The sequence below is a fragment of the Leucoraja erinacea genome, chromosome 4 (genome assembly GCF_028641065.1).
Source record: "Leucoraja erinacea ecotype New England chromosome 4, Leri_hhj_1, whole genome shotgun sequence".
Taxonomy (NCBI): domain Eukaryota; kingdom Metazoa; phylum Chordata; class Chondrichthyes; order Rajiformes; family Rajidae; genus Leucoraja; species Leucoraja erinaceus.
In genome coordinates this window covers 34424464-34439256 of record NC_073380.1, presented here as the reverse complement: position 1 = coordinate 34439256, position 14793 = coordinate 34424464, and the positions used below count along the sequence as shown (strand labels likewise).

The 14793-nt window shown below is 44.1% G+C and overlaps 1 protein-coding gene across 4 annotated transcripts in view; it reads right to left on the bottom strand.

The window, feature by feature from the left end:
- Positions 1 to 14793, bottom strand: part of unm_hu7910 (un-named hu7910) — a 207288-nt gene that overhangs the window by 76146 nt on the left and 116349 nt on the right. For all 4 annotated transcript variants that reach the window (XM_055633993.1, XM_055633995.1, XM_055633996.1 and 1 more), the window contains 5 exons: positions 13894 to 13938; positions 12954 to 12995; positions 12658 to 12699; positions 8073 to 8114; positions 7141 to 7185 (listed from right to left, as the gene is read on the bottom strand). In XM_055633993.1, the coding sequence (XP_055489968.1) occupies positions 7141 to 7185; positions 8073 to 8114; positions 12658 to 12699; positions 12954 to 12995; positions 13894 to 13938 (216 nt within the window). The remainder of the gene's footprint in view (positions 1 to 7140; positions 7186 to 8072; positions 8115 to 12657; positions 12700 to 12953; positions 12996 to 13893; positions 13939 to 14793) is intronic.

Genomic DNA, 14793 nt, shown 5'->3' with positions numbered 1-14793 from the left:
ACAAGGCTGTCCAGCAGGCCCTTGACAACTACATCGCGCCCGAAAATTGCGAGGCGCTGAGGGTCAAGACGGTAAATGGGCAGATCTGGAACCAGCTGGGGCAGCACATAAGGGCTCAGGAGGTCAAAATGCAGCGAGTCCTGAAGCTCCACTCAGCAGCCGTCACCGCCTTTGCTCGGTCCGTTGGGGATGAAGACTTGACCATACCCCAGCAGGATGCCCTCGCACTGATGTGCAGCACCACGTATGAGCTAAACAACCTACGGCGGGACAACATCAGGCCTGCCCTCAACCCAACATATGCCGGCCTCTGTAAAGCTCCAGCGCCCGAACGACAGGCGCTGCTATTTGGTGCGGATCTGGCCAAAAGGCTCAAGGAGTTGGAAGAGGCGGCAAAACCAGTAGGCCTCATGAGGGCAGGGCCAGGACCGAGCAGGGCGAAGACACCCAGTTGGCCGCACGCCTCGGCAGCCACCAGCAGATACCGAGCTGGTGAAAGCCTGGTGACCGCCTCCCACTACCCCCAGTGCTCTTTTTTAGAGCGGGGCCCAGGGCGGAGCCGTGGGAAGATGCGCCGCCCCACCGCAGCACCAACACGGACAACCTTGGGCCAGAGACCCACCGGAAACGACCCCACAAGTGAACATGGAGGTAGGTGGGTCTGGTTCCTGTCAACATACACAGACAAAGGGTGTAGTATTAACAGGGGGACGTTTGAGGTTCTTCAAGCATGTTTGGTGCTCCCTTACTAACAATCAGTTTATACTCAACAGTATTAGTGGATACAAGATTGAATTCAAACCAGGCGTAGAACCGCCAGTTCAGCACATGCCCCAAAGGGTGTTCCTTCCCTCGGCAGTTGAGAAGGTAGAAGGACAAGCTGAACTTGATCGGCTCGTGGCTAAAGGCATCATAGAAATGACCACACACGAGCCGCAAGAATTTGTATCAAATATTTTTCTCAAAACCAAAAAAGATGGTGGATGTCGCATTATTATTGATCTGACATCACTCAATCAGTCTGTTGAGTATCAACATTTCAAAATGGAGACATTTGTCACTGCCAGACAACTGATCTCCAAGGGATACTACATGGCAAGCATAGATATCAAAGATGCTTACTATTTGGTACCCATTCATAAAGATTACTTTAAATATCTGAAATTTATCTGGAGGGGCCAGCTATGGCAGTACCGAGCTTTGCCCAATGGTTTAACGACAGCTCCCAGACTATTTACGAAAATTCTTAAAGTGGCCATGAAAAAATTGAGAGAACTAAAACATTTAGTAGTGGCCTATCTGGACGATGTTCTCATATTAGGAAGAACACGGGAACAAGCTGTCGCAGGAGTGTTAGCCACTAAACAACTCCTTGAAACTTTGGGTTTTATCCTCCACCCAGATAAATCAATATTGGAGCCTACTACTAACATGGATTACTTAGGCTTCACTATTGACACGATTCACATGACTGTCACTCTGCCCAGAAACAAAACAGTTTCACTCATTGAAGCTTGTAGCCATTTAATTGCCACACCGCAACCTAGAATACGGCATGTAGCCAGAGTTATTGGCTCTATAGTAGCAGCATTTCCGGCTGCCCAACATGGGCCCTTGCATTATCAAAATTTACAAAGAGCAAGGACTCATGCATTACGCCTTCATAGGGGGCATTATGATCGCAAAATGGATTTACCCGCTGAAGCCAAATCAGAACTTCAGTGGTGGGTTGATAATATTTGGCACAGTCACAGTCCTATCACCGTAACCAATCCTAACATAACCATTGCAACGGATGCCAGTGCTTTAGGCTGGGGAGCTACTAACTCCAAAGACAGCACAGGTGGCAGATGGACTAACTCAGAGGCATCGCTACTACAATCACTGGGCATTAACTTTTTGGAAATGCTCGCCGCCTTTTATGGGCTAAAAGCATATGCATCTGGTATGCGACACGTGCATGTTAGAATTATGATCGACAACACTACGGCAGTATCTTATATCCAGCACATGGGTGGCATTAAATCAGTATCATGCGACAAATTAACTGCTATAATCTGGCAATGGTGTGTCGAGAGACATATTTGGCTATCAGCTGCCTACTTACCAGGCAAACTAAATTTAGTGGCGGACACCAGGTCACGAAAATTCAACGACAACATCGAATGGATGTTGGACCCAAAATTATTTGCTAAAATTATCAAGCAATATGGTACGCCAGATATAGATTTGTTTGCGTCTAGGTTAAATCACCAACTACCCATGTATGTGGCTTGGGAACCAGACCCAGAGGCAGCAGCGGTAGATGCCTTCACGCTGGACTGGGGAAATTTCTTTTTCTATGCTTTCCCTCCCTTCTGCCTCATCAGTCGGGTACTCCAGAAAATTCAGGCAGACTCAGCCTCTGGCATTCTGGTCGTGCCCGACTGGCCTACCCAACCATGGTTCCCAATGTTCCACGACATGGTGGTAGAGACACCAATGGTCCTTCAACACCACCCCCAATTATTGACTCACCCGGTAACTGGCATTAGCCATCCATGCCACCAAAAATTGAAACTCCTGGTTTCCAGATTTTGAACAGGCCTTACCGGGGATTGGGGTTATCAGACAGAACAATCACCACCATGTCGGCATCCCTGCGAGTCTCCACCAAGAAACAGTACCTGACCTTCATCAGGAAATGGGAACAGTACTGTCTGGACGCAGGGACATCCTACACGACGACTTCGATCTCGGATGTGCTGGAGTTCCTGGCCCACCTGCACCATGATCTCAAGATGAGCTACAGTGCCATCAATACGGCTCGGAGCGCACTGTCCGCATACCTCATGCCGATAGAACAGCATAGTGTGGGATCCCACCCTCTAGTCATCAGACTCCTTAAGGGGATCTTTAATACCAAACCCCCTACACCTAGATACACTCACATGTGGGATGTGAGTGTAGTTCTCACACACCTTCGAGGTTGGCCTCCGGTGGGATCCCTGAGCCTGGAACAGGCCACTTACAAAACCCTCATGCTCATGGCGCTTGTCTCAGCTCAAAGGGTTCAGTCGCTCCATCAGCTTAATCTGAACCACATGGTGACCACCCCAGATACCATTACTTTCACCATGCCGGGGTTGGTAAAACAAAGTAGACCAGGTACATCAAACTCCCCGTTGATCTTCCGGGCTTACCCTCCAGAACCTAGGCTGTGTGTGGTGACCCACCTTCATCATTATCTAGACACAACCCAAACGCTAAGAGGGAGAGAGAAAGCCTTATGGGTTAGCCACAGAAAGCCTTTTGGACGGGTAACCAGCCAAACATTATCCAGATGGTTGAAACAGGTCCTCAGCATGGCAGGGATTAACACAAATGTTTTTAAATCCCATTCAACCAGGGCAGCGTCCACCTCAGCGGCGGATAGGATGCAGGTTCCCCTCGACCACATCCTCAGAGCAGCGGGATGGTCAAGGGAATCGACATTCCAACGATTTTACAACAAACCGCTGATGGAACAGGACGTCTTTGCGGATACCGTTTTAAAAACCGCAAAGTTATGATTTAAAGCCCATGGGAGCTATTTTGTTTTTTGTTATAGTTAATAAATATTTCTTTTATAACTAAACAAACTTGTTGGTCTCTAGCTACCACTTCCTCCCTCGATGATCTTTCGGCAGTGAGTGATATAACTGTTACACGGTTTGAAATCACAGACCTTTGAAGTCTTCACGTAGTCACTCACGTGACTCCGAAGTAAAATAGTAAGATTAAACGAGTACTTACCAGTACGAAGTTTGATCTGTATTTTATGAGGAGTTACGATGAGGGATTACGTGCCCTCCGCTCCCACCCTCATTATATAGATCAAATTCGGACTAATGTCTCGTTGGTCTTCACTATCTTTACTTCAACTAGTGTCTATCTGTGATTCCACACCGCTGCTTGGAAGTATGCCGCGCCTGCGCGCTGGGTGGGTTCTTCACGTAATCCCTCATCGTAACTCCTCATAAAATACAGATCAAACTTCGTACTGGTAAGTACTCGTTTAATCTTACTATTAAACCAGGGTGTCCTTAAAAATAGCAGGACAAGTTGAGGGCACAATTGGTAAAGTAAGGGATCCATGGAATTGTTAAAATGTGGCATGGAATAAAAAAAGGCAGTGAGGTTATGTTTGTCTCCTTCCAAACAGTTGCTTGGCCACAACTAGAGTTTGCATCCAATTCTGTTCCCCATGAATTGGGATGGATATGTAGAAACTGGGAAAGACGTAGAAGCGATTCCGTAAGTTGTTTCACGGATTAGTAATTTCAGCTACACCCGGTTTGAGCTGAATGAGGCAGAGCCTGCACCTGCAGCCACACCCAGCACCGACAACCCGCCACTCGCTGTGAGTACGGAGGACGTCAGAAGAACACTCCGCAGGCTCAACCCCAGGAAGGCTGCAGATGGCATCTCAGGGAGAGTATTGCAGGACTGTGCAGACCAGTTAGCGGAGGTTTTTAGCAAAATCTTTAACCTCCCTCTGTTAACGTGCACTGTCCCTAAATGCTTTAAGACTGCTACCATCGTGCCTGTACCCAAAAAAACATTCATTACGAGCTTGAATGACTATAGACCTGTTGCTCTCACTTCGACCGTGATGAAATGTTTTGAACGGCTAGTCCTGGCCCACATTAAGTCCTCACTCCCACCCACCCTGGATCAGCATCAGTTTGTGTATAGAGCTAATAGGTCAACGGAAGATGCCATCAACACAGCTCTACATTCTGCACTGGCACATCTGGAGCGTCCTGGCTCATATGTGCGGATGTTATTTGTAGATTTTAGTTCTGCATTTAATACTATCATCCCCAGCAGAATGGTGGACAAACTGTCTGATTTAGGTGATAATGCAAACATATGTGGATGGATTAAGGACTTTTTAACAGACTGCCCACAGACTGTCAGGATTGGGTCCAATTACTCCCCAGTCCTGACGCTTAGCACAGGTGCGCCACAAGGATGTGTGCTGAGTCCAATCTTGTACACAATATACACTTACGACTGTATACCAACACACAGTACAAACAGGATCATCAAGTTTGCGGACGACACGACTGTGGTGGGACTGATAAACAACGATGACGAGTCTGCCTACAGGGATGAAGTCCAAAAACTGATCGTCTGGTGTACCAAAAACAACCTGGTACAAAACCCATCAAAGACAAAAGAACTTGTCATTGATTTCAGGAGGAAGAGGAGAGAGGAACCTGCTCCCTTATACATCAAAGGAGACATGGTGGAGACAGTCAACATCTCCCAGGACCTCAAATGGCAAATGAACACCATCACTCTCGTGAAGAGGTCTCATCAGCGGCTGTATTTCCTAAAGTCTCTACGGAGAGCTAACGTCTCACAGCCGCTGCTGCTGCTGTCCTTCTATCGATGCGCCGTGGAAAGTATCCTCACCTATGGAATCCTGGTGCGGTTTGCTAGCTGTACTGTGGCTGAGAGGAGGGCGCTGCAGGGAATTATAAAAACTGCGCAGCGCATTACAAACGCTAACCTGCCCTCCTTGGATGACATATACAAGGCCCGATGTTTGCGCAGGGCCATAAATATCAAGAAGGACACATCCCACCCTGCCAACCACCTTTTTACTCTGCTACCCTCCGGGAGGCGATTCAGGTCTCTGCAGGCTCGCACTGGTAGACTAAAAAATAGTTTCTACCATTGTACGATAAAAGAGCTTAACTCCAATAGTGAACACTGGGAAGCAAGAAGTAACTTCGAGGAATACCGCTAAATTCTTTTAATCTCTTTTTAAAATGTATTTATATTCTACTATTAACTGTACATATGTGCATTGGTGTCGTGTTGTATTTCTTTTAACAGAGAAGAAGCAAATGGAATTTTGTTGATCAGTTTTGTGCAATGACAATAAACATATTCTATTCTATCTATTCTATCTGTCCACAAGACCCTTTACCAGAACTGCAGTTGCTCTTTTAGGTACTTCTTGACAAACTGTAACCTGGCCATCCTATTTTTGCAGCTAACCAGTGATTTGCATCTTGCAGTGTAGCCTCTGTATTACTGTTCATGAAGTCTTCTGCAGACAGTGGTCATTGACAAATCCACACCTGACTCCAGAAGAGTGTTTCTGATCCGTCTGACAGGTGTTTTGGCATGTTTCTTTATTACAGAGCGAATTCTTCTATCATCAGCTGTGGAGGTCTTCCTTGGCCAGCCAGTCTCTTTGCAATTAGTAAGCTCACCAGTGCTCTCTTTCTTCTTAATGATGTTCCAGTTGATTTTGGTAAGCCTAAAGTTTGGCTGATGTCTTTAACAGTTTTAATCTTGTTTCTCAGTCTCATAACGGCTTATTTGACTTTCATTGGCACAACTTTGGTCCTCATGTTGATAAACAGCAATAAAAGTTTCCAAATGGCCTTTATTACAATCTGACAATGTGCACTTTAACCAATGTGATTTTTTTCTATTACAAATCTCAAATTGTGGAGTGCAGAAGCAAATAAATAAATGATGGGTCTTTGTCGGAAACATTACGGAGGGCACTGTATCACATTGCTCCACATTATGCCTCTTCGCCCATAGTTTAGCCCCATCACAGCAAATAAGGGTCCATTATTTACTTTTGTTATTGTCTTTAATATTATCCAGTAATTAGATGTTCTAGTTATTGTTTCTAGTTATAGATTTATGTTTTATTAATGATTGCAAGAAGATACAAGTTACTTTGATCCTATTACTTTGTTAAGTTCGTTCTAGCAAAGGAGAACAAAAATGTCCTCAACATAACCTCAAGGTCCATTAAATATGGGACAGTTAAGAGTTTATCAAAAAATAAATTATTCAAATTTTTCACCTAACTGTAAGCATTATTTTGCAATTAGGTAAACTGTTAGCTGAATAAAATACTGGAATACTGATTTCAAAAATATTTAATCGAATGATTCACCTCAAAGATAAAATATCTATCAGCTTTCCCAGAGTATCGGTATGTTGATGTAAAAAGCATCTCAACTAACCTGGACAAGCTAGATGAACGGGCTATTTTCCAGTGTGTTTATGTTTGGTTGTAGCTCACAATCTATAAATACCTTACCGAAGAGACTAAAAATTACACTTTAAAATGATGCCCACCTTTCTCCACAAGATCTTCCACTGCCTCAGGAAGAGGCATGGCATCTGTAAGACAAGAAGACGGTTCAATTTTTAATGCCTATGACAAGGACGAAGCTGAGGAAATACGTTTAAAGCATCTGCAGCTTATTTTAATGCAAACTGCTGTGTTGCATTCAAAACAAACCGTTTCAAAATCCCTACAACCAATGTAACCAATATCTTTATTAATTAAGCCACACACCATATAAGAACAAAAAAGCTTCCATCAATTCAATTTAAATTTGTATTTCTAAAATTTGTTGTGTTCGAACTGAGTATATTTACACCATAAGAATCCATCATCTCTTTCCTTCAAGGTCCAACTATTTGGAGTTTGACCAAAGCTAGCAATTTTGAATTACCAGATACTCAAGATGGTAGCTGAGAAATCACAGCGGCCAATAAGCGCTTCAGAATGGAGAAGATATAAGCGAGATGGGCAGCTCTACATTCTATACCCAATAACTATCCAATGAGTTTTGCAGGAGAATGCCCATTAGAGGAGAGAAACAAGGCCAATTCTAATACTCACCATGTCTCATTGCCTATAGATATTTCAAGAGAGATAGAGATGCAGCATAGGAAAGAAATGTGGTATTGTACCCCAATGCAGATTGAAAGACTCCTTTTGAAAAGCTTTGCGTACAGCTCAAAACATTGACCACCCAGACAAGCAAAGTAACGCTGGAAAACTGGAAACTATAAGAGGACAGGACAAAACTCAAGGCAGCCTAGACAAACAAACCTTGGATTTCAGATTCCACATCCAAGTTCTGAGATCCATTGGCTGTTGTAAGTAATAAAATTGAGAATTTGTTAATAATATTCACCCTTTTTATGTTAGGCAGTTATCATTAGATATTTTTCACATTAGATAGAAATAAAAATAGAAAGGCAATTTCAATACAAACCTGATAAATCATCTTCATCTCGCTCTTGAACAGGCAATGCCTCTGAAAGAAAAATTACAGGACAACAGGATCACAAATAGCATATCCACTACAAATCTTTTCACGCATCATTAAACTATAGCTAGCAACATATTTCAAGAGCTAATCATGGAGGGAATAGGTACTAGCACTGACTCCTATTACCAGGGAGTAAACTAATTTTATGTACAGGAGAACAGGAGGAGAAAATTTTATCAAATTGCTGCACAGATTCAGAATGATATTCTTTACAGTTAAATGAAGAAATTACATCATAATATACAATTTTCCTATTTCCACAATTTTCAAGGAAAACATTATGAGAATACAATATGTTTTGGAGCTAGTTCCATGCTAATTTATTTCTGCAATCACAGAGCTTCCCCAGATCAGTCCAGGATGTGTGTTCTTTGGTGGGAGGGATCAGCGTACATCCTAGTTGACCAATTTGGTTTTCTGAATCTATATTTAAATTATTGATGGTAAAGTTGAATACCAGAGACTGATTTACAGATATACAGCTCTTTGCCTAGAAACTGACCAGGTTGCAAACCTGTGTCATACAGAACATTCTCAAGGTCTTGACAGACTAGATACAGGGAAATTTTCCTCTGGCCAGAAAGCGTCACACCAAAACCACAGTTTCAGGATAAAGGGGCTGTCCCACTTGGGCGACTTAATCTGCAAGATTAGAAGAGTGTCTTTGACCTTCAAACTCGCAGCATGGTCGACACGTGGTCCTAGGATGTCCTATGAGGTCGCTGGAACTCTCCTTCATGCTTGAGAGAAGTCCCCGAATACTCGTGGCCACAGCTAGGTCGCGGAAAATGTTTCAGCATGCTGAAAAATGTTCCACAAGTAAAATTTGGTTCTTTTGAACTCGTAGTGCAGTGGAGTGGGGTCGCTATTAAGTTACAGGCAGTCGAGGGCAGCCGCAGGCAATCTCCTTTGCTGACCAGGCATTTTGATTGGCTCATAGGCGTTTTCACGACCAACGAAAACCTACCGGCAGGTAAATTGCCCACTAAACTCTATTATACTTCTTAAAAGTGTCTCCACTCCTTCTCTCTCCATCTCACCCCCCCCCCCCCCCCCCCCCCCCGCTCTCTAAGGGACTTACCGTTACTGCACAGCCGTTTTACCTTGCTCTTCATCGCGGGTGTGAACATCAAACAGCGCTCCCCCGCTTTCCCTGGAACCCGCGCGGTTGATCGATTCAGCTCGCGGTTTCAACGCGGACGGTCGATCCAGCTCAAGGCTTTCCAGGCGGGTGCCCTCGAGCTTGAAGGTCGCGGACACTCTTCTTAACTCGCGGATTAGGTTGTCCAAGCGGGACAGCCCCTTAAGGACTTGGCCATTTAGACCTTATGATCCAAAATTTCCTCACCCAGAGGAAGTAAACCTTTATGCATCATTTTGTGCTTTCAAAACACAAATTGATAGATTTATCAATATGAAGGAAATCCATGGATATCAAGTCAAGAGAGTTTATTGTCATATGACCCAGATAGGACAATGAAATTCTTCCTTGCTGCAACACAACAGAATATTGTAGGCATAAATACAGAACAGGTCAGTGTATCCATGTACCATATATATACACACACACACAAATAAACAGATAAAGTGCAATAGGCTGTTATAGTTCAGGGTTTGTTTGAAGTTGTGTTTAATAGTCTGATGGCTGTAGGGGAGAAGCTGTTCCTGAACCTGGTTGTTGCAGATTTCAGGCTCCTGCACCTTCTACCTGATGGCAGCGGAGAGATGAGTGTGCGGCCAGGATGGTGTGGGTCATTGATGATGTTGGCAGCCTTTTTGAGGCAGGGACTGCGATAGATCCCCTCGATGGTAGGGAGATCAGAGCCGATGATGGACTGGGCAGTGTTTACAACTTTTTGCAGTCTTTTCCACTCCGGGACGCTCAAGTTGCCGAACCAAGCCACGATGCAACCGGTCAGCATGCTCTCTACGCGACATACTGATATTCCGTAATCTTCTCAGGAAGTAGAAGTGCCGATGTGCTTTCTTTAAAATTGCATCAGTTTTCTGGGACCAGGAGAGATCTTCGGAAATATGCACGCCCAGGAATTAGAAGTTCTTGACCCTTTCCACCATCGACACGTTGATATAAATGGGACTGTGGGTCCCCATCCTACCCCTTCCAAAGTCCACAATCAGTTCCTTGGTTTTGCTGGTGTTAAGAGCCAGGTTATTGTGCAGGCACCATTTGGTCAATCGGTCGATCTCCCTTCTATACTCTGACTCGTTGGCATCAGTGATACATCCCACAACAGTGGTGTAGTCGGCGAACTTGATGATGGAGTTCGCACTATGTCCAGCTACGCAGTCATGAATATAGAGTGAGTACAGCAGGGGGCTGAGCACGCAGCCTAGAGGTGCTCCCGTGCTGATTGTTATCGAGGATGACAAATTTCCATCAATACGGACAGACTGTGGTCTGTGAATGAGGAAGATGAGGTTCCAATTGCAGAGGGATGCGCAGAGACCCAGATCTGAGAGCTTGGTAACCAGCATGGAGGGGATGATGGTATTAAATGCCGAGCTGTAGTCAATGAATAACAGCCCAACTTATGAGTTTTTGTTGTCCAAGTGGTCCACAGCGGAGTGGAGAGCCAGTGAGATCGCATCCACCGTTGATCTGTTGTGGCGGTAAGCGAACTAAAGTGGGTCCAGGTTTCTGTCGATGTACGAGTTGATTTGATCAGCCTCTCAAAGCACTTCATCACCATGGACGTTAGTGGCACTGGTCGATAGTCATTGAGGCACGTCATCTTGCACTTCTTGGGCACTGGTATTATTGATGCCCTTTTAAAGCAGGTGGGAACCTCAGACCTCAGAAGTGATAAGTTGATCCTCGCCTTCCTCATCCTCGGTCTGTCCGTATTAGTGGAAATGTGTCATCCTCGATAACAATCAGCACCAGAGCACCTCAAGGTCCCTTGAAGGCAGACACGGGTGAAATTATTATGGGTAACAAGGAAATGGCAGAAGAGTTGAACAGGTACTTCGAATATGTTTTCACTAAGGAAGACACAAACAATCTCCCAGATGTACTGGAGGACAGAGGTTCCAAGGGGGTAGAGGAACTGAAATACATTTTCATTAGGCAAGAAATAGTATTGGGTAGGCTAATGGGGCTGAAGGATGATAAATACCCTGGGCCGTATGGTCTGCATCCCAGGGTCCTCAGGGAGGTGGCTCTAGAAATAGTGGATGCATTGGTGATCATTTTCACTTTGGCGGCAAAAACAAGGGGGCAGATTATTACCTCAATGGGGTTAGGTTAGGTAAGGGGGAGGTGCAGCAAGACCTGGGTGTCCTTGTACACCAGTCACTGAAAGTTGGCGTGCAGGTACAGCAGGCAGTGAGGAAAGCTAATGGAATGTTGGCCTTCATAACAAGAGGATTTCAGTATAGGAGCAAAGAGGTTCTTCTGCAGTTGTATAGGGCTCTGTTAAGACCACATCTGGAGTATTGTGTACAGTTTTGGTCTCCTAATTTGAAGAATGACATCCTTGAGATTGAGGCAGTGCAGCGTAGGTTCACGAGATTGATCCCTGGGATGGTGGGACTGTCATATCAGGAAAGATTGAAAAGACTAGGCTTGTATTCACTGGAGTTTAGAAGGATGAGGGGGAGGTCAGCCATGATCACAATGAATGGCGGTGCTGGCTCGAAGGGCCGAATGGCCTCCTCCTGCACCTATTTTCTATGTTTCTATGAAAATGTCCGTAAAAACCCCAGCCAGTTGGTCTGCACAGGTTTTTAAAACATACCCGGGTACACCATCAGGTCCAGGCGCTTTCCGAGGGTTCACCCCTCTGAAGGATCTTCTGTCGTCGGCCTCTGTGTCTGTGACCGAAATACCATCACGGCGAATGGGGGCTCGGAAGGGAACATCAGTGTTCTCCCTATCAAAGCATGCGTAAAACGCATTGAGCTCGTCAGGGAGTGGTGCTTCGCTGACATTTGAGCTGCCTCCTGATTTCGTCTTGTAGGAGGTGATTGCATTCAAGCCCCGCCACAGTTGCTGAACATCCGTCTCATCCTCCGGCTTGGAGCAGGTCCCTTTTGGCCTTTTTGATGGCCTTACCAAGGTCGTATCTGGACTTCTTGTAGACCTCTGTATTTCCAGACCTGAATGCCCGGGATCTGGTCTTCAGAAGAATGCAGATATCATGGTTCATCCAAAGCTTCTGGTTAGGAAACACTCGGAAGGTTTTTGTTAGGATGCAGTCCTCCACACATTTCTTCATGAAGTCTGTAGCGATTGTGGCGTATTCATTCAGGTCAGTTGCCGAGTCCCTGAACATTGCCCAGTCTAGACTCCAAACAATCCAAACAGACTACAAACAGATATGGGTATATTGCTCAAAAATGGGCACTGTGGCAGATCAGCTGTGATCTTTATATTTGCTGGAACAATCTCAAAAAGGGCCATCTGGCTCAGGCCTCTTCCAAATTTTAATGTTTTTAACTGCTAGATTTCTCAAAGTTTAATCATGAATTGACTATACAGGATGATTATGTATTGAAATAAGCAAACCTTGTATGTTGTCAATCTCTGGAACTTGCTCTGGCTCTTCAGCTAGTAGAAGAGAATGTAAAACTAGTTAAAATCCATGTTTTTTATTGGCATCAACCAGTTTTATGCAGTTATCAAGATTTAATCTTAAACCTGCAATCTTTCACCTAACCACAAGATGGCCAACAGCTCATTCCCCCCCCCCCCCACGAATGAATATACTTAGAGCATGCCATCTGCAGTTTAGAGCTTTCCATTTACATACTGCTTAGAAGTTATATTTACAACTATGAAGCATTTGGAGATAATATACTAACCATAAAATTCATCCATTCTATCTTCAAGCTCCAGCTCTTTATCTGCAACAAGCAAGTCAAATATAAATGAATATTTCCCTTTTATTTTCTCTCTTTCCTTCATCCTGACAAAACTCGATATATGGAATTATTCCAGTTCTGTTGCCAGCTTCACAAATACAAAAAATCAAAATAAACAAGCTATTTGTGCAACTGTGAAAGGCATTAATTGGCATTTAAAGGCATCATCAAGGATCGATATTAACCAGCATGGGTCGTGTGATGGGGTGTGCCATTCGTGGGTCACTTGTTATGGTCCTTAAAATAGCAAGTACCAATTTCCACGCTGTTGAGTAAATCAATAAAGAAATATGTATAACATGTATAAAAATAAAACTAGAGAAAAGCTATAAAAGCAAGAATGAAAGGAGAATGAGATATGGAAAATCCTTATGGAAAATGACTAATAGAAAGCGTACAATAAGATTAGTGTGCATCGTGAAGAGAGAAAAGAAAAAACTGCAAGATGGAAAGGAAGCAGAAATATAAACCAATAGAGAAAGAGAAAAAAAAAAAAAAGTTTTCTATCATTCATAATTATAATTCACAATTTTCCCAATTACAAAATTTGTGGGAGAAAAAGTAAATAAATAAAGTTTTTGTTTACACATATTCACATTATGGAAAATGCAAAGATTGTAGTAGGAGATCTACTGCATTATAACAGTATGAACTATTAACGTGATCTATAATGTGAACTACATGGTATAACACTATTTCAGTTCATTATGAAATTTCTCTTATTATCTCACAGGATCTTATTCCATTTTATTCAATCACTCCAACATTTGCTAGCCAACTCACAAATTCTCATCAAGTTCTTCTCCACAGTTTAGCAGAATATTTATTAGCCAAAAGGACAGAAGAAAAATATATAAATGAGCAGAAAGCTAAAATATACCTTCAACATATTGATCACTCATTGGAAAATCTTCCTCCATGTCACCTGCAAGGACGGATAAAAGTGGTTGATAATTCTGAACTATACAATGCTGGAGAATTTTTAAGCACCTTTGTTCAAATTACAAACTAAATTTTGTTTTCGATGGGGGGAAAAAAAATCATCAAAGCAACTAATTTATATTTGCCTGATCAGCTTATTCAGTAACTAATCAGACTGAAGAATCATTGATGGAGACGAAACAGACTGCAAATACGGGAATCTTGAGATCAAAACCAAGTTCTGGAGGAAATGAATAGGCCAGACTGCATCTGTGGAGAGAAATGGACAGACAATGCTTTGGGTTCTTTTTGTCTCCATTTTACCTCTTACCTTTGTCACTATTTCCACCCATTTCAATGGCGTTTTAATGGCACATGTGCAAAGCATAGTGAAAGTCATTGTTGAGTCACCAGATTTTATAACGCTTGGTGTTATAGAGCTGCGACAAATCCAGATGAGCCCCAGGCTTCTGCAGGCCCTCCAGCCATTGCCTTTGTCTGGATCGTTCAACGAACCGGTGTACCTCTTCATGCCCGGCCACCTTTGTGTCCCGGGGCACATCCCGCAGCCAACCTTAAGAGCGCGGAAGGCATGATCCCAGTTCACTTCCCTACCGGCCTTGCTCCTTGCGACTGTCTTTGACAGGTCCCTCCTCTTCGGGCAGGCGTCGGGCTTGGCGACTTCCCCCCTGCAGGCCGCTGCTCACCAGATTTTTCCGGGCAGGTTCCTGGTTCTGCGGCGGGTGAGCCACGCTGCTGTCAGGTATGGCCGTGCCTTGCCAGGATCACTCTGCCGTGCAGCTTGGCAGTGGCCAACGGGAAGGCATAATTTGCCAATCACCCCTCCTCGTGTACCCAC